Source organism: Rhipicephalus microplus, chromosome 1, assembly GCF_043290135.1.
Source record: "Rhipicephalus microplus isolate Deutch F79 chromosome 1, USDA_Rmic, whole genome shotgun sequence".
Lineage (NCBI taxonomy): Eukaryota > Metazoa > Arthropoda > Arachnida > Ixodida > Ixodidae > Rhipicephalus > Rhipicephalus microplus.
Window position 1 is genome coordinate 62,826,353 of NC_134700.1, and position 20,790 is coordinate 62,847,142.

Sequence of the window (20,790 nt, forward strand, 5' to 3'; positions counted from 1 at the left end):
CCCTGCGCTGCGCCGCCGCCGACTCAATGAACCCCACGCCGGTCACACGCCGCCACCGGAAGTGAAAACACCGGCGCACCGCCGCCGGCAATTTTGGTACTGGCATACAGGTTTAGGCTGAATTGGGTACAAAGAACACTGCCGTGACAGATGTGTGTATGGTACATTGAGCATCCTGGCAGCCACTGTGGTAGTTGCCTGAGCAGTGTAGAAAACTCACCACACCCAATTAGCCTGGGAGGTGGGCATCAGCCCTGTGCAAGGGTGTTGTGTTTCACTTTTTACCCAGTGGATTGCTGTGTCGATGCTTATGCATGTATCAGGCAAAGTTAACACGTGCATCCATACACTCTTGGTATGTCAGTCGCCATGTGCTGATCTTGTGCTGTACTGCTCAGTTTGTGTGTACAATATGCCTTAGTGCTCACCTTGGCCCTTGCTTTGTTCCCTTGGTTTAGGAGGAAGACTACCCTGGTGCAATTCAGTTGGGTTTGACCTGCCACAAAGCAGCCAGCACCTTTCGGCACTACCAGTGTGTCGGGCAAGTGATAAGCCCCTCTATGCGGTCTCTTAGCTCCAAGTTCACCTTTGTAAAGTTCACGCCTACTTTTGTTGCTGACATAACATATTCAGTTGTACTGAATTGTAAGAGAAGGCAGGGAATGATTGTGGAGAACAGCAAAGATTCGTCGTCTAAAACTGACCTCAGTACCCCTGCCTTGCCCATTCTCTCAACCCATTTAGTGCAGAGTTCAACTCATGCGGTAATCAACATTGTGAAGAGTGATTTGCGGAGAAGGTCCTGCTATTGACCCTTTGAGGGTTCACACCGTACATATATGGCAGCACCCAAGAGGCATCAAAGAGTTTATACACTGTGCATGGACGGCATGGCCTGTATGCTCAAAATGCATGCTTTTTTCAATCATGTCTTTTGCTTGGCGTGCGCTGCCACACTTCGTAAATATGTGGGATTTTTTTCATCTGATGTCTCTTCATTTTTTGTTTGTTTAAGTTTTATTCCCAAAACGGTGTGCCGACTTTTTCTTTTGCACCTGAGCATGCGTGGGCAGCTGGTTTTGGTTTCTTCTTTCGGGTAGTTATCGCTTTGCATGCTCACAAAGCTGATGGCTGTCTCTTTGATAGATTGTTACTCTCTCATTTATTGCACCCCAGAGCGCAAAACATCTGTTTCTGTGTGATGCTAAATTGCACAAATAATGCCGCCGTGGTTGTGTGTCCTGTTTTGGGGACTTGAAAAGACTAACTCCATCAAAATTTTTATAGTTTTCTTGCTTGTTTTAATTGCCGGAGAACATTATTTTAATTTTTTTAATTCATCTTGCACTCAAAATTTTGCTATTTGCACAGCTCTGGTCATTGCACTTTAAGGAAGAGCCCATAGAAAGGGTGTATTTTTGTCCTACTACAATACAGTCAACCTTCATTATAACAAAGTTGTATGTTACCAAAAAATGAGATAGTTATATACGAAAATTTATTATAAAAGTATATTTCTAACACTGCATATATTGCAAGACTATTTTTCATTTACTTCGTTACGACCGATACTTTGTTATATCTATGATCATTATATCAAGGTTTTAGTGTGATTTTCATCTGACTAGCTGGTTTTTTTCTTGAAAACTTGGCACTCATCACTTTCTCATCAAAAATATTATGTCACACTGATAGTGTACACTGTTCATGACCAAATTACTAAGCTTGTGACAATAGCAAAAGGGAAGGCGTTCAGGATAGATTATGATTATAGTTTACCCTTTCTATAAGCACTCTTTCTTGAGAGTGATTTGTAAAAACCTTAGGTAGTTTAGTTAAAACAACAGCCCTGGAATATCTGTGGAGCGTGCCGAGGCCACTGGATGCACTAGGTCCTGTAATGCACTCATTTGGCTCTTGAATGATTGGGTGACTGCAGGGAGCTGAGTGCCAAACTACAGGAAACCCTGGAGATGACTGAGGAGCAGCTTGACGTGGCCTTGTCGCGCCTGTGTGTTCACTTTGACAATGACCACTACTATCGCCTGGATGCTGCCTACCGACTTCTTGGAAAGACACAGGTGCCCCTTCCCCCACTGCTAATAGTAGCTGCTGCACTAAACATGGAGTGCTTACTACAGTGAAGCCCTGTTACCGGAAAAACAGGAATATCCGTTAAACCCCGATATTGAACGACCAAAAATCAAGCAAGAAGGAAATAATTTGTGGAGGCTTGTGCAAATATTTGAACGAATATTACAGTATTTGAATTCAGTTCTATTCGAATTTACATTATGGGAAATTTAGAAGTATTTGTAATAAACAAGTAGGTGTATATTAGACCGCATGTAACCCCCTCTAAAGGTAGTTTTACTGCAGTGGAGGGGTAGTATATCGGGAGTACACTTATTTAGGGGACATCTGCACTGTTTCGAATATCAACTTTAAGGTTTAATTCATAATATTCACATAGATTCATCATATTTAAGCTTTGAAAGTTGTAATACCATCTTTTATACTCTAAGTATAGTGAACTTGGAAGGTAAAATATTTTACTGGTTATCACTTCTACCCAAGAAAAAGTCAAATCTGCGCTACTCGAAGTTGCCTCCATTTCCTTCGAACAAAAAATAAAGACATTTGCACAGGCCTTGTTTCTTTTAAAAGAAATTATATTGTGCGGGTTAGTTGGCTCATCACATATATTCTCATTTTTCTTGATGATACGTGATATATGCTACTATTTGAATTCTATTAGAAATTATTTGAACTAAATTGCTAATTAATATTTGCTTCAAATTTGATTCGAACATAATGTTTACTGTTTGCACAAGCCTAATTAGGTGGAATATTTAAAGTAAAGGTATCAAAGGGTGACCTTACCTCGAGAGAAATGCTGTTTTAAATGCTGTGCACTGATGATGCCTCTTACTTCCAAATCAATTTACGTGCTAGTTTTATATTCTTGAGAGCAAGAAAATTGGCTTGAGCTTTATCTATGCAGAATGCTTTGACCTTGATAGAGAGACCTTGAAAGGTGCCCTGCAAAGTCCAAAGACATGTGCTGTCTCGACAGATTTAGTTTTGATGCTCTCTGGGGTCGTTTGTGGCAATTGAGACACATATACAGCTTCCCGGTAAACTGTACAGCCTTTGTTTTCAGCTCTGGATATGCTAAGGTCTAGGCCCAAAATGATGTTTCCTTTTGATTGCTGCATCTCGTTACATGATCCTTCAGCATCCACCAGTAGTCACTGATTGTGTGGTGCTCTTGATCAGCCCACGAATCCTAGCCATAAATTTCACCGTGACCAGATATGTCGACATTTCTCTCCATGAGAAGCAACAAAGAAAGAAAATTGATTGAGGTGAAGGAGCCCTACAGACATAATACTTCAGTTACTTTTTAGGAACGAAGCTCCTTAAGACGTCACCTGATGATCCTCCGTAATAACCTCTTTTCTCGGGTATGTGCCACAAGGGAGTCAAGTTCTTGGAATGTCTGCTAGAAGACGGTTCTTGTATATAATCAATATATGATGAAAAGACGCTTTTTGGAATGTCCACTATGATACTTGTATATAATCAATATATGATGAAAAGAAGCTCCTTAAACGAGCACTGACATAAAATTTACTCATGCCAAGATTTTTGCATCAACGAGTAGGTATAGACCCTGTAGCAGCGATTCGCGACCTAGAACGCAATTGAGGCATGAATAACTATCATTTTTATTGGTTTACATCACTGGTATCTAGCACGATTCAAAACAGCTGGCAATCTCAGCGCTGGGAGCACTACCAGTGGCGCGACCTCATGGTCACCTCCAGATCGCGCCACAGCTGACCACTTATTTTTTTTTTTTTTGAATACCTTACAGGCCCTTGTTGCAGGGCATTGTGTAAGGGGGGTTACAAAGGGTGAGTGTCGCGACAAAACCGTAAGGAAACATCAAACTTTGAAAGAACTCAACAAAAAATAACTTCTCCACAGAAAATAGTGAAGTCAGGCTCAGCTGCTCCGCAAACATTTCATCTGCTAGGCGGGAACATTCATTGATGCCTTCTTTGCAGTCGTCGCCATACAAAGTGCCGTTTTGGGTTAAATACGATAGTCTCGAGCTCTGAATTCCCCCAAAGTGCGACATCACAAATTATTTTTGCTTCAATCGACCCATTACAGAACAGTGATTTCAAAATAGAAGCCGTTCTAAGTAGCACTGAGGAGGTGCCCGAGGATGCCATGTTTGCTCATGTGTCTCAGTTAGTTATATTGCTGTGTTTTGGTGTGCACGGCATTCAAGTACAAATGTGTCAATAGAATATCGTTATCGGGAATGAGCATCAGCGGAGAAATAGAATACGTTCCCTGCTTGCCAGGTTCTTTGGGCCTCCAGATGGCCCCACCTATCTAGCCTCTTGTGGTTGCGGCAGCAGTAACTTGGTATTACGCGGACACAAGGAAGTGTACATACGAAGTAAAATTCAACGATAGCTGCATGTTACCTGCTAGCGATGATATCTAGACTGTTCCACTTCAATAGCTTGTGGTCATGTTGGCGTGTAACATCTACGTGATATGACAAGACAGCCTAGTTGCGCTTTTTCTGCGCTTCGAGCGAGATGACTGCAACTCACAACGGTTCCCCGAAATGCTGACCGACAAGCACATGTTGAATCATGCTTTTTTTCTTTCACCGTTCTTTTGAAGGTGGTTTGCATCTTGGTAAGTCCACAAAATCATTCAAAGCAGTGCGACGAAGATCAGACGTGACGAGCGAGTGCGTACCAAGGCATCGGTGCCAGTCAGCATCACGATAAAAACACTTGGATCGTGGACGTCGTCGCTAATAGCGCATCGTCACTCAGGATGGTATGTGTGAAATTTATCACACCGAACACGTAGCACTAGTGTTGATGTTGCAAGGCATCCCATTTTCATTAAATTCTAGTATGCTGTTTGCCGTCAAAATAAAAAGCCTTTCATGCGATGGATTCGATTTAAATTTGGCCAAAACGACCTACGCACATGGAGCAATCACAGGAAAGGCACATCTCAATTCTCAAATTTGATGTCAGTACCCCTTTAAGGCATCACCTGATTGTCCTCTGTAGTAACCACCTCTCCCGGGTATGTGCCACAGGGGAGTTAAGTTCTTGTGGGGGAAGTGATTCTCAAATAAAAAGACAATAAAAGTGAGCCTTGTAACTGTCTCTCAGGGGGAGGACACCTCAGCAGTAGCTCACGAAGGATGGAGGTAAGGAGGGATTAAAAGGATAGGGAGGATTAAAAGATATAGAGATATAGAGAGGAGCAGGAAGAGAGCGAGGCGCAGGGTCAGCCACATACGGAAGTAAGAAGAAGATAGGAAAGATAGACATGGTTGCAAGTGTTCGAAGATGGGGCACCACTCGGCGAGAGCTCTTGTTGGCGTCAGGAGATGGCGTAGGGCGAGCTAGTCGGCCAGAGCTGCGCTGTCGTCGGAGATCGCGGGGGCACAACTGTTCGGCACGAAATCCAGTGAGCGAGCTCCTTAGCTCTTGGAATGTTCGCTAGGTGGCGGTACTTGTATATAATCAATATGTGATGAAAAGGTGCGAGATGGTGGTACTCGGAGTGTTGACTAGACGGACGGACACACAGGTACACAGACAGACAGATGCACGAATGGACAGATCAACCCACGGTTGAATGAACGAATGGATGCACGAACGAATGGACGGACCCTTTGCCCCACTCATCATCATTAAGTCCATAGATATGCTGTCATTTTTATTACATTTAGTTCGCCGTCACATCAGTCTTTGCCTATGCTAGCATATTCATTCGTCTCTCACACACATCAAGCTTGCAGTGGGCTGCCAGATTTGTACATGCCTTCACGAACTCGATCAATTTTTTTTTCAGCGCTATGGTGAACTGTTGTTGGTCACCGGTCATTTTCACAGAGGACAAGAAAAAAATATTGATATCAGCCTGTAGAGGAAATAGATCCACATGACAGCAACAAATGCAAAATGCTCATAGCACAATGCTGGTAGCAGACAAAGCGTTGTCTGTTGCAGTGATGGCAGTCAAAGTGGTTCGCTTACTTAAGTTGCTCATATTTGCCAAACTCTGAAAGGGTTGCTTCTAATGACTGGTGTACAAGATAGGGTGGTACACATTTTATCACAATTTTCATATGAAAAATGTCAACCTATATTTTGTGTTTTGTGCTAATATGAATCTGCAACATTATGCAATAAATGGTAGTGCATAGTAATTGCCAAGTACAAATCTGCCTCTTCTGATCTGTGCATTCGCTAGATACAATCAGGTACAAGCTGCCAGAAGTGCATAATAAACAATTTCATGGCATAGGTTTTTGTTTTCAGCCGGGACAAGTGCACCTGGTTGGGTGTTTTTTCTTCACTGATTTGTTGACCCGCATGACTGTGCGGTGATGTTATTGGTCGTTTTTTTATCATTTTCAGAGCCAAATTAAAAGTTATCGCAGCAGATTTCCCACCCGCTCTCACCATCGCAACAGATGTCCCACCCGCTCTCCCATGTCGGAGTCGACAACGCGCTGCCACAAATTGCCGCCGCAGTGTTCCTGTTCGGAAGCTTCAGGATCGGCACGGGCCCCGACGTCGACGAAGTTGGCCTCGCGAGAACAGTTTCACATGCATATAACGGTCACCGCCGCCCACAAAATTCACTACTCCACAGCTGAACGCCAGGACGCCAGGTGGTCAACAGCTACAATTGGCTGCCAGGTGGTCAGGCTACCAAGCTGCCAGGCTACGAGCAAGCACTCTGCAACGTGGAACCTAACATGCCGATTACGCCTAAGCCAAGCGGCCACACTTTCGACGTTTTGTTGAGTGACAGGAAAAAGTGTGCAAGGCCTCCCGTCTGCCATCCTGACCACACATGCGCACACCAAGAGCGAGCAAGATGCGCACACGCAACGCATGCCAGAACGCGTGGTACGGCTCTGGGCCCGTTTCTAGTCAGTAAACGAAACTTCTGAGTTCGAGCCAGCGTGGCTGGCGTCGCGGACCGGTGGAGACGGGCGAAAGAGTTATCAAGAGAGGAGAGTAGACCTGTGAGTGAAGGGCAACTAGTTGCAATAGAATGAAGAGAAGGGAGGATACGGAGAGAAGGCGACCTTGAAAACCAAAACATGCGAGAAGGAGGGGTAGAGGAATGAAAAAGGCAGGTCGGGCAGCTTGCTTGAAAGGTTCACGAAACGTGCAACTTGCGCGTAGGAAAGCTTGAGAGTGCCTGCGCGTGCTGAGGTCAAAGCACAACCGGCTGAATTGGCGCGCGGCGGTGTTCAATGTATTGGCGGCCGTGGTCAAAGAATCATTTTCTTGCGCCATCGGGTATGTGTGGCCTCACGAACTTCGACATTTCGCGATTTGTTCCACGCAAATTAACAGCTGTTTTTACGCTTCCCCACGCGTGCTCAGTGCATGCTGAGCCGAGGGCGAAATGAGCAAGAACACGTTCTAAACACGAAAAGAATCCCGAACTATCAGAGTGGGTGGGGTAGCGTACGCGCATGCACTAGAATGATACAATAAGACAAGACGCAGACAATCAGATACAGATGATGTTGGCAAATGGTCTGGTCACTCCAGGTCGGCGACATCAACAACAGTACCGGCGATCAAAAACAGGGGAGATGGCCGACCGGTCTTCGAAAGATCGGTGGCAGTGTGAAAACACGGGCCGCGTCTGGCGATGTGGGGTTCCCAGGGTAGAGGAGGGGGGGACAAAGGACGGAAGGGTGCGTAAAAAAATGTGGTCGGGGAGAGCGGCAACTATAGGGGCGCGGAGGCAGGGTCGGCGTTTAACAATAAAAATCTATGGGCACCTCGCCGATGCCTGGTCAGTGGTGGAAAGTGGTGTCCCGCAACGTCGGCAGAGCGCCGACTCCGTTCGCTATAACCGATTGGCGAAGCTCGGAGACGTTCGTTGTAAGTGCGATATTGTGCCATTGAAACAATGTATATTTTCATGGTCACGTGGATATTGTTCGTTTTAAGTGAGGCCGTTATATGTGGGCTATATATGTAATGTTATATAATATATATAATGTTACTATAATGTTATATGGTATATAATGTTACTATAATGTTATTATAATGTCATATATGTATAATTATATATATATATATATATATATATATATATATATATATATATATATATATATATAATGTTACGAGTAACTTGTTTAATGATCTATTTACAGCGCACAGAACTCGACGAGCAAGATGGCGCCAGACCAGCATCAAACGGAAACTCACTTTGTCCTCCTCTTTCATGCAGCCGTGTTTAGAGGCTGTTATGTATCATAACCCCCGGCGGTAGAAGCACCGTCCCGGTGCTAAATTTACGCAGATGATGTCGAAGGGGGGTAACATGGCTTTAGCCGAGCCACATGAACGGTGTCGCTCGGAGCTGACGATGACTTTGTTTGATCGGTTGGAACAATCTTGTACGTGACGTCTGTCACTTGGTGAACGATACGGAATGGTCCAGTGTAGGGCGACAACAGTTTTTCAGACAGTCGGACACGGCGAGAAGGTGACCAGAGGAGCACGAGAGAACCCGGAGAAAAGTGCACGTTCCTATGGTGAGAATTGTAGAGCTGTTGTTGGCGCGCCTGTGAAGCCTGTAGACGGTTACGAGCGACTTGGCGCGGGCAATGGCTTCCCCAACATATTCAGTGGCCGCAGGTAGTAAAGTGTCTGAGGGTAGAGTTGGGTCCCGGCCATATAGTAGATAGAAGGGCGAATAGCCGGCAGTGTTGTGACGAGATGAATTGTAGGCGAACGTCACATACGGCAAATGAATGTCCCAATCATGGTGGTCTGGCGCAACGTATTTGGCAAGCATATCGGTTAGGGTCCCGTTAAGGCGCTCCGTGAGGCCATTTGAATGGGGATGGTACGAAGTAGTAAATTTGGGCTTGGTATGGCAAGACCTCAGGATTTCATGAATGACAGCTAATAAGAACGTATGGCCACGGTCGGTGAGAAGTTGACGGGGAGCACTGTACACTAATATTATGTCGTACAGCAGAAAGTCTGCAACGTCGGTAGCGCAGCTGGTCGGGAGTGCTCGTGTGATTGCGTACCGCGTCGCGTAGTCCGTGGCAGCAGCAATCCATTTGTTTCCGGCTGTGGAGAGTGGAAAAAGGCCCAACAGGTCGAGACCAACTCGAAAGAAAGGCTCGTTGGGAACTTCGATCGGCTGAAGGTAGCCGGCTGGGAGGGCAGACGGCGTTTTGCGACGCTGACAGGGCTCACAAGCGGCGACATAGCGTCAAACAGAGCGGGCAAGTCCAGGCAAAAAAAAAACTGACGTCGTACCTGATCGTATGTGCGAGAAACGCCAAAATGGCCCGTCATGGGAGCGTCATGAAGTTGATGCAGGACAGTGGAACGCAGGTGCGCTGGGATGACAGGAAGTAAGTCTGATCCGAAGGAATCAAGGTTACGGTGATATAGGATCCCATCTTTCACCAAAAACATTCGTAGGGACGGGTCGCGAGGCATTGACTCCAGTTTGTCAATGATGGCTCGTGAAGAAGCATCTCGACATTGCTCTTCGCCCATGTTCAACAGCTGCGACACGGAAAAAACATCCGTGATAGCGTCAGTATCGGTTGCTTCGTCAACAGGGTAGTGGGATAAACAATCCGCATCCTGATGTAATCGCTCTGTTTTGTACATTACAGAGAAAGTGTACTCTTGAAGGCGTAGAGCCCAACGAGCGAGACGTCCCGTGGGGTCCTTCAGGGAGGCTAGCTAGCAGAGCGCGTGATGATCCGTGACAACACGGAATGAGCGCCCGTACAGGTATGGACGAAACTTGGCGACTGCCCATACAAGGGCGAGGCACTCGCGCTCCGTGATGGAACAGTTGCGCTCGGCTGGAGATAGCAGTCGACTTGCGTAGGCTATAACACGGTCGTTTCCCCGTTCTTGCTGCAATAGCACAGCTCTTATGCCGTGTCTACTGGCGTCCGTGTGAACCTCGGTTGGGGCTATCGGATCAAAGTGAGCCAAGATTGGTGGGGTTGTAAGCAGTGTCGTAAGTTGCGAAAACGATGACGCTTGGTCATGGCCCCAGATAAACGAGGCGTCTTTCTTCAAGAGGTCTGTGAGGGGGTGTGCAATGGTCGCAAAGTCCTTAACAAAGCGTATGAAATATGAGCACAACCCCACAAAACTGCGGACATCCTTTGTGGTCCTCGGAACGGGAAAGTTCGTGACTGCGCGAATTTTCTCTGGGTCTGAACGCACGCCTTGAGCATGGACAAGGTGACCGAGCACAGAAATTTGACGATGAGCGAAGTGGCACTTGGAGGCGTTAAGCTGGAGTCCGGCTCGACGAAAAACGTCCAGAATAGCTGACAAACGATCAAGATGCGAGTCGAATGTGGGCGAAAAGACAATAACATCGTCAAGGTAACACAAGCAGGCAGACCATTTTAACCCTTGGAGCAATGAGTCCATCATTCTTTAAAATGTGGCTGATGCATTGCAGAGACCAAAGGGCATCACCTTAAACTGATAAAGACCATCAGGAGTGATGAATACGGTCTTCTCGCGGTCCATCTCGTCGATGGCTATATGCCAGTACCCTGACCGAAGGTCAATAGTTGAAAAATAAGTGGCACCGTACAGGCAGTCGAGGGCGTCATCGATGCGAGGAAAAGGATAAACGTCTTTTTTGGTAATTTTGTTAAGGTGACGGTAATCGACACAAAAGCGCCATGTTCCATCTTTCTTTTTAACAAGGACGACTGGAGAAGCCCAGGGGCTGCATGAAGGCTCAATGATGTTTTTCGCAAGCATTTTGACGACTTCATGTTGTAATATTGCACGCTCCGACGCAGGCACACGGCAGGGGCGTCAGTGAATGGGAGTTGCATGGCCAGTATTTATGCGATGGGTGACTATGGTCGTTTGGCCTAAAGAGTTGCTGGCAAAGTCGAAAATGCTGCGATAGCCCTCAAGAACGTGGCAAAGTGCTGCAGCTTGCTCAGACGTGAGGTCCGATGACACCATTAGCTCGATGTCGGTGCCCCAAGAACGTGATGGAGTGGAACCACTGACTGAGCTGCAGCAATCGTCAACTCTGAAGGGCTCGACATGGTCATCTTGGAGAGCGGTAATTTTAGCCAGGGAGATACCTTGTGGCAGAACTTGGGTGGTGAGTGAAAAGTTGACCAGTGGAAGGAAGGTGCGGTTTCTCGTAATCGTCAGAATCATATGCGGCACAGCAACCCCATGCGTAAGCATCACGGCAGGAATCGGGGCCACCATGTAATCACCATCAGGTACTGGCGGTGTGGAGGATAAGCCGACATGTGTGACAGAGTTAGGAGGGAGGCGCGTGAAATCAATGCAACAGAGGCTGGTTTGCGGTGGGCTGGTCGGGTCGGAAAAGAGGGGTAAATCGAGATGGAGAGAGCCAGCTGAACAGTCTATGAGGGCAGAGTGCGTGGCTAGAAAATCCATACCAAGAATGAGTTAGTGAGGGCAATGTTCGATAAAGGCGAAAAGAACGACAGTGCTTCTCTCCCCAATAGACACTCTCGCAGAGCACATGCCAAGAATTGCGGCAGTTCCTCCATCGGCGACTCGTACAGCTCGGTTGAGGGCGGGCGTGACAACTTTTCTAAGTCGGCGGCGAAGGTTAGCACTCATAATGAACACATGCGCGCCAGTATCTATCAATGCACTGACACGAACATTGTCGACAGGAACGTCCAAAAGGTTCCGGTTCGTTATTAACATTAATCGAGGATTTTTTACGAAGGTCGTCAATGCAGATCCATTTCCAGAAGTTGCACGGCCTAGTTTTCCGGTCGGAAGTGCTGCGAATAGGTCGGGGAGGCAGCACGGCGTTGTGGGGGCGACTGGGACTGACGACGAGCAGGGGACCGTGACCGGTAGTAGCGAGGTCTGCTCAGAGGTGCTGCAGGAGCGGAAAATGTCGTCGGCGTTGATGGAGAAAGTGATGGGGACGACTGGCGAACAGAAGTGGCGTGATACTGAGGTGCATAATGGGACGGTGGAGCCCAGCGGCTGCGGCAGTGACGAGCGATATGACCAACGCGTCGACAGTTAAAACATATGGGCCTGTCATCAAGAGTACGCCATTCGGACGGATTGCGTTGTATGCAAGGAGCAGAAGGGGTACGATAAGAAGGCTCAGCAGAGTATACGTTAGGAACAGGATGTAGGCCGACATTCAATAGCTCTTGACGAACGGCCGCTTAAAGAGATCATAGTCGGGGAAGGCTCAGGCGTCGGTAATGGCGTGGCTACCGGTTGTGCTGCCTCGACCTCTCAACGAATGATGCCTGTAAGGTTGTCACATCGAGGGGCCTGGTGGAAGGCGTCGTCACACGAAGAAGTGGCTGCTCTGTTCGGAAGGCGCACGATGCTTTGGGCTACGCGGCGGGCTTTAGCTTGTTCGAGACGTCGGCATTCTATAAGGATTGTGTCGATGCTCGAGACGTTGTTAAAAACCAGCAGGTTGAAAGCATCATCAGCAATGCCTTTCAAGACGTGGTTAACCTTTTCGTCTTCCGACATGCACTGGTCGGCCTTGGAACAAAGGGCCAAGACGTCAAGAACGTAGGAGACGTACGATTCGGTAGAAGACTGGGCCCGTGTGGCAAGAGTCTTCTTCGCAGCGAGCTGACGATCAGATAAATCGCCAAACAGGTCACGTATCTTTTCTTTGAAGAGATCGCAGCTCGTTATGTCGGCTTCGTGGCTTTCAAACCATGTTCGAGGAGTGCCGTCCAGGTAGAAAAGCATGTTGGCGAGCGTGAGCGTGGGATCCCAGCGGTGAGTAGCACTGACGCGCCCGTGCCGATTCAGCCAAGTGTCAAGATCGATCGTACCATCACCGGAGAAAGTGCCGGGATTCCGGAGGTGCGGGAGTGTGACGTAGGTGGTGGCTTGGACTGATGAGGGCTGCATAGAGGAAGTGCCAGCAATCGAAGCAGTCGAAAGGTCACCGATGCTGCGACCGCTGCGCGTCTCCATTGAGGTACGGGGGTCGTCCACCTCCACCAATTATGTTACGAGTAACTTGTTTAATGATCTATTCACAGCGCACAGAACTCGACGAGCAAGATGGCGCCACACCAGCATCACTTCGTCCTCCTCTTTCATGCAGCCGTGTTCAGCGGCTGTTATGTATCAATATATATATATATATATATATATATATATATACACACACACACACATACACACAGTGAAATCTCGGTATAACGAACTTCAGGGGACCATGGAAATTAGTTCGTTATTTTGAAAAGTCGTTATAGTGAAAGCTCGTAAATTAACCGTAAATACTTATTTTTTACGGATTAAAACGACTTACCTTTATAACGGTGGGTCCTTGAACTCGTTTTTCATGAAAGAAAAAACAAAACAAATGCACAAGTAAACACCAAAAAATGCGCATTTACTGTAAAGAAGTCTGTGATTTTTTTTTTTTTTTTGACGCGAGCAGCACGAACTTTGCAGCACGAAGGCCTCTAGCTCATCCACATTCCTGTGGTGAGATTCGGTTTTTTGGTCACAACAGCCTGCTTTCTGCCTTCCAGTTTCAATATTCATTGTCTCGCCTAGCGAAAACTTCTTCCGCTTCTTTGTCGCAAGCAGAGATGAACTCATTTGTAGTATTATCACAGCGCGAACGCCGACTTTCTTTGGGGGCTTGATAAGTAATCACCGAAAAGAGATGAACATGATTGAAAAAACAAGGCCTCCAAAGAAAAACCCAAAGTGTCACGGCTGTCATCGTCTCTTTTGAAGAAAAAAAAAAAGTGCTAGAAAAAAATTCCTCGCTTTTCATTTTCTGCTCTCTCGCGGTCTCGGGTTTTCCGCGCCCATGCTTCCTGCTCCGCAACTCCCACTCTGCCTTGCTGACCTTGCCCTTCCGTGTTGCTCTTGCCTCTGCGCTCGCTTGTAAACCTGCTGCGTCGGGGTTTCAATGAAAAGAAAGGAAAGAAAGTCGCCCTTTCGTTTGTTTTTTTTCTCCACTTCGTCGTCTACTTGCGTACTGCTCCGGTGGTCGCGACGAATTTCAGAACATAAGTTCGTAGTACTGAGGCGTTGTTAATACAACGTGGAACTAAATTAATGCTCGTTATTCTGAAAAGTTCAGTATTCTGAAGTACGTAGTGGTGATATAATTTTACATTGAAACTTTTAGCAGTCGGTGCGGGATTTTTTAAAAGTTCGTTAATCTTAAACGTTCGTTAATGTGGGGTTCTTTCTACCGAGATTTCACTTTATATGTTTAAGATATGAATTTAGAAAAGTTGCAGCTCTTGAAATATCCGATGTTCTCGCACATTTACCCTCCGGGGCTTGTAGCGGTGCTGTAAAAGAGCCTTAATTTTGAAGTGTGGCAGTTTGGGCTAGTTGGTGTGACATGACGATAGTTATAGCACGAGAACAGAACTTTCTTGTCTCATTGTCATTGTTCTCTTCTCCCGCTAGAACTATCTTAATTTTGAAGCATGTCGAAAAAATTGGGCACACAAAGAAAAACGATTGAGTGTAGTAAATTGGACATTAAAAACAAGTTTAAATAGTTTGAATAATATGTATGACACGTTTTAGATCAAAAGGACCATTTTTATCATGGCCCAACTAACCTGAACGTTTAAATTGAAATTAAAAAAAAAATTTTAACCTGGATATAACAAAATGGACAAATTTTCTGCAAAAAAAAATTGTTATAAAGAGGCTTTTGTTATATACAGGTTCAGTTTAGAAATTCGAAAAATAATGCACGAATTAAACAAAAGGGGAACTAAAGGCAGAGCTCAGACTCTCTTTGTTGGACTCAGACTAGGAGCTCGGACTCGGACTCTCACACTCAAATGAAACCATGAGTCTGTGTCCAAGTGAGTCCTGGTGAGCAATATATTTGTGAGCCTGAGTCCTAGTGAGTTCGGTTGAATAAAATTTTTGGGAATGTGAGTCTAAAGCGCAGGATATATTTCTTGAGTGAGCCTGAGTTAGTTACACTTTCTTTTGCCGCCCTATGGTTCAAGCTACTCATATTCAGCATTACTATCAGCCTTACCTGGGTTTATGTTTATTCTCACGTCTACTCACAGGTATTTCAAAGCAGCTTTGTTAATGCACCCTTTCAATATTTATTGATCAGAGGCGCAAAATATTTAGGGAAGCACCTTGAGTTCCAGCCTCTCCAACTTTCCCAGGGAAGTTCTTGATAAGTATATCCTGTGTAGTCATCTCTTCCAAGAAAAAGTTATATAGCTGGTTTGTGTGTACTCGAAACTCATATTTGAAGGTACTGTATCAAACGGCATGAGAAAGAGCACCGACTACATGAAATATTGGTGTTAAAGGGCACCGACGCCTTAATTGAAAAAGGTGATTCTGTACTAGTGGACTCGCGAGTCGACTCACTCGGATTCAGATCAAGTTATGAGTGGGAGTCTGAGTGAGTTTGGTTAAAGAAAATTTTCGTGAGTGTGAGTCCGAGTGACTGTGGCTCAGGAAAATTTTGATAAGTCTAAATCCGAGTGAATTCAAAGCGCCAAATTTATTTCAGGAATGAGTCTGAGTGAGCTCCATAGGTTTTGCCAACCTATGTTTTGGAGTGCCATTCAGTTCATGCGTCGATTCTAGTTCACGCTGTTTTCTGTAGCACGCACAGGTTTATGCAAGGCATCGTTGATGCACAGTCGATCAACTGACACCACCACCATTCACACTGCGCCAAAAAATGGCGTAGCGAACATTTAGCACTTTCTATTGTTTGGGAAAGTACTTTGGTTCGATATACATTCATTTGACGATCAAGAGTTTATCCGGTGAAAGTTGCACGGGCGTACATTACTGCATTCTATCTTTTCATATTGTCGCAGTGTAGCGAGAATAAAAGATGGAAACAACTTGCGACAGCGAAATAGTATGTTTGAGAATCAGCTGTACACGAAGCGTCCTCTTTGTCCTCCTCTGCTAAAGCTACAGTCGCGCTACCCGTAGTCTGCAAAACACCTCCATCGTCATTCTCTTTCATACATATATACACATGTCATTTGCCCCTCCTTATAGGAACATTGCCTCTACGCTACATCCGAGCTACCGTTGTGTGAAAACACATAGTCAGTCACTGACATATGGCTTCATGCGTGCCACATGTACAAGTTCAGGCCGTTGCTGTCAACTCCTAACGCAAGAGCGACTGTCGAAAACGACCTCGTAGGTGACGTCGCTCAACTTTTGCAATACTCTATACGGTCCGAAGTATCACCTTAAAAGTTTCTCGGACAGTCCATGTATTCGTATTGGTGTCCAAACCAACACTCGGTCACCGGCTTTGTAACTTACTGCTCTCCACTGCCTTTGTAGTGACCTGCGTAGTATTGTTGTTGCTGGCTGATTCGCAAGCATGCGAGCTGCCTTGCTTCTTCCACGCATTCGGTAACTATATTGGTGCTCGTATTGTCATCGTCTCATTCATGTGGTAACATGGCATCTAGCATTGTCCGTACATCCTATCCGTGAATAAGACTGGAGTCATGCGAGTCATTTCTTGTTTAGCTGTATTGTACGCGAATGTGATATAGGGTAAGATTGCATCCCAATTTTTATGTCAAAGTTCCACGTACATCGACAGTATATCTTCGATTGTCTTGTTTAGACGCTCTGTCAGTCCATTCGTCTGCAGGTAGTAAGCAGTGGTCTTTCGTCCACTTACCATCAAGACGTGCTCAAGAAGAGCCGCCATGAATGTGGTCCCGCGGTCTGTTATCACGACAATGGGTGAACCATGTCGCAGTACAACATTTTCTATGAAATATTTGGCTACCTCCGCTACTGTGCTTCGTTGGATAGCCTTCGTTTTAGCGTAGCAGGTAAGGTAATCCATTGTGACGATAACCTAGCAGTTCTCTGCAGCCAAAGTAGGAAGCAGACGCAAGATACTCATTCTGATCTGGTGGAATAATGTAGTTGGCACCTGAACAGGTTGCAACAGGCTGGCTGGTATGTTGGAGGAGACTTACATTGCTGGCAGTCCAAACAAGTACGAATGTATCGCTCGACAGCAGTGGTGAGCCTTGGCCAGTAGTATCTTTGCTGAAGTCTCGTCAATGTGCGTTTGTGGCCTAAGCGACCAGAAGTCAGCTTGTTCTGAAATGCTTGAAGCACTTCAGTACGGATAGTTGCCGAAATTAGAAGCAAGTAAGGAGATCCGATTGACGAAAAATTTCTTTTGTATAGGACACTGTTTCGTATAAAAAACTACGACAATACTCTTGCAAAAACTCTGGGTGCACTATGAGATCGTCCTTCCAAGTAATTATTGAAACCAAGCAGCTCAGGGTTGTCACATTGTTTTTGGGCGATGGTCGACGTATTGAGCACCCCAAGAAACGCAGTTTCATTCTCATCAGGTCAGGAAGCTGACTGTATTGGTGATCGCGACAAGCAGTCAGCGTCCATATGTCGCTTCCCCAACTTGTGTGCGATGTTCATGTCGAATTCTTGCAGCCTTAGACTCCAACGGGCTAATCAGCTGGTGGGATTCTTTATAGTTAACCAGCAAAGTGAATGATGGTCGCTAATAACCTTGAAAGGCCGGCCATACAGATACGGGGGAAATTTCATTACTGCCCATACTACGGTGAGGCATTCTTTTTATGTAGTTGAGTAGTTAGCCTCTGCGCGTGTTAGCGTTCGACTTGTGTAGCCGATCACTCTTTCCGTATCCTCTTGCAGTTGCACAAGCACAGCCCCAGACCGGCATTGCTAGTGTCAGTGTGGAGCATCGTTGGGGCTTCTTCGTCGAAGTGGACAAGCACTGGAGGCGTTTGAAGACGTTGACGCAGGTCATTAAAGGCAGCCTCCTGTTCTTCGTTCCACTAGAAAGCGGCATCGTTTCTCGTGAGATGAGTTAGCGGTGTCGCGATCCGGGCAAAGTTTGCGATAAACCAACAATAATAGGCACAAAGGCCCAGGAAGCGTCTTACAGCCTTCTTATCGGACGGTGTGATAGTTATCGAACTGTGTGACGGCTACAATGTATTCAGGATCGGGCCGAACACCTGCGTAGCTGACGACGTGACCAAGAAGCTGAAGTTTGTGAAAACAGAAACGACACTTCTTTGATTTCAAGGTGAGGCCCGCGGACCGTATGGCATATAAAACAACTTGCAACCTTTTGAGGTGCTCGTCAAAAGTAGCCGAACACACTATGACGTCGTCCAGATAGACTAGGCGTCTTCCACTTCAATCCTGGAAGTACGGTGTCCTTTGAAAAGTCGCTGGTGCAGAGCACAAACTGAAAGGCGAGACTTTGAATTCATACAAACCATCTGGCAACACAAAAGCGGCTTTATCCCGGTCTCTTGGGTCTACCTCGATTTGTCAGTATCTACTCTTCAAGTTCATGAAAGAAAAGTAGCGAGCGTGTCTAAGTCTGTCAAAGGAGTCGTCCATACCTGGGAGTGAATACACGTCTTTCTTGGTCACCAGATTCAGCTTCCCGTGGTCAACACAAAAACACAATGTGCTGTCCTTTTTCTTTACTAGCACTGCAGGTGATGCTTAGGAACTCTGTGATGGCTGAATAGTGTCATCTTCAAGCATATTCGCCGCTTGTTGTTGTATGACTTTGTGTTCCTTTAGAGCCACACTGTACGGATTCTGGTGAATAGGTCTCGCCGTGTTCTCAGTGATTATTCGATGCTTTGTCAACGGCATTCAACCAACTCGTGATGCCGATGAAAAGCAGTCGTGGAAGCTGAAGAAGTCTCTGTCGCTCGTCCTTTGACGCAGTGGTGCCAACATCAAGAACGGGTTCTGATTCTTGATTAGCTAGGCGCTTCTTCCAATAGGGATAAGCATAAACTGCCTTGCATTTCTACGATATTACCAAAGGAAGCGATGGCTGTGCCTTTCGGAAGGTGCCGGTGCTCAGCACTAGAGTTGGTCAGGAGCAAGTTTATGCGCCCACTCGTGAGACGGACGATACGTCGTGTGACTTAAATGCCAAGGCTTTTTATGCGCCCACTCCTGAGACGGACGATACGTCGTGTGACTGAAATGCCAAGGCTAAATAGCAGAGAGCCAATTTGGTTGGCAATGCCTTCGCCGTCAAATGTTTTGTGGCCTTCTACCGAAACAAGAGTGCATGACCGTGGCAGGACTGTAACATATGTAGGAAAGCAAGCGGGCAACATTGTACATGCCACAACTGTATAAAAGCATGCTGCTGATAATAAACATCACTGGCTGCGGAGACGCTAACGCACATGTGCAATCAATCTGATACATGATGTCAGAAGTGGGCCGGCTGCGTTGACGCCCTTTTCGAAAGCAATGGCTGAGCTTCCGCTCCTGGAACCACTGCGGCTTGGCGAGAATGTTCCTGACAACTGGTTGAAGTTCAAGCAGCATATACAGCTTTATTTTGCTGCCACCAAGCAATAGAAACCACTTACCAAAGCACAGAAAGCAGCTATCTTCTTTCATCTGCTGAACAAGAGGCCATCGATGTGTTCAACACCTTGAGCATCAGCGAAAAAGACAAAGTTGACTACGACAAACTAGTGCAAGTCTTCGAAGCCTACCGTCTGCGACAAACCAACGAGACATATGAGAGGTACGTGTTTCGAAGCAGAGTGCAAGCGGATGGCGAGCCATTTGAGCAACTCTACAGAGACTTGCAGTTGAAAGTTAGGAGCTGCAATTTTTGTATACTGTGCGCGTCTATGCTACGAGATCAGATAGTTTTTGGAACTACAAGCAAGTGTCTGCTAGAAAAGCTGTTAGCCAAGAGAGACTTGACCCTCAAGGTGCAACAGAACGACCACATCATCATCAATCATACATAAAGGGTTATGTATCGTGCCTGAACAATCGACTAAACCAGGGCTGTTGCGGAATGTAATTGAACAGTCCGGGATGTTGATGATAGCACCATATTCTCTTAAGAAGTCAATCCCTATAATTAGGTCTTTGCAGCATGAGGTGAGGACGGCGAACGTTGCCACGAAAGAAGAGCCACCGATGTCAAGTCTCGCTGTGCACCTTCCAACAGGCATCAACGGCTGGCCGCCTGCCGTCCTCAGATGAGGTCCCATTTACGTCGTCTTCACTTTCTTGAGGAGTATGTTGTGTACACGTATCCCGAAGGAGTACGGCCACCAGCGTGGGTCCGGTCTTAGCGAGCTGCAGGGCACGCGTTAACCGTCGCCGTGGCGAGAACACGATACTGCTCAAGTCGCAACGCTTTATTGTGGCAAATCCAAACGCAGTACAGCCCGTTGCAAAAAGGCGCGGCGGGAAAGCAAGTAGGCTTATCCACGCCACGGGCACAAAGTACTACACAGGGTGCCACGAGCACGTCTCCGCGGTAAAGGTGATCCACGGAGACACCGGAACAAAGGCCCGGTTGCTCGAGCGAGGGTAAAGGCGCTCGCGTTGGCTTCGAAAGGAGACGGGTCGGCGTAGTGAGACCACGCACTAGGACACCGTACCACCCTTCGGCCGTGCGTACGAAGCGGGGCAACAAAAGGTGAGCGTTCGCCGCTGGCGGGAGGCGCCGTCAGCGAAATCGGACGAGCCCCCGAGCGACGGGAGTCGACGGACGGAAAAGATTGCGTGGCTCACCGTTTGCTGTCCCGGAGAGTATCTCATTGCTCCCGACGCAGCGCGCGAAAACCTCTCGGGGGTCCCCGCGCGCGGCGCCACAGTCAACATCCGCTTC

The 20,790-nt window shown here is 46.6% G+C and overlaps 1 protein-coding gene across 1 annotated transcript in view; it reads left to right on the plus strand.

Annotated features, from left to right (window-relative positions):
- Positions 1-20,790, plus strand: part of Vps50 (vacuolar protein sorting 50) — a 243,954-nt gene that overhangs the window by 48,086 nt on the left and 175,078 nt on the right. The window contains exons 8-9 of the mRNA XM_037429998.2: positions 459-541; positions 1,940-2,081. Coding sequence (XP_037285895.1) covers positions 459-541; positions 1,940-2,081 — 225 coding nt within the window. The remainder of the gene's footprint in view (positions 1-458; positions 542-1,939; positions 2,082-20,790) is intronic.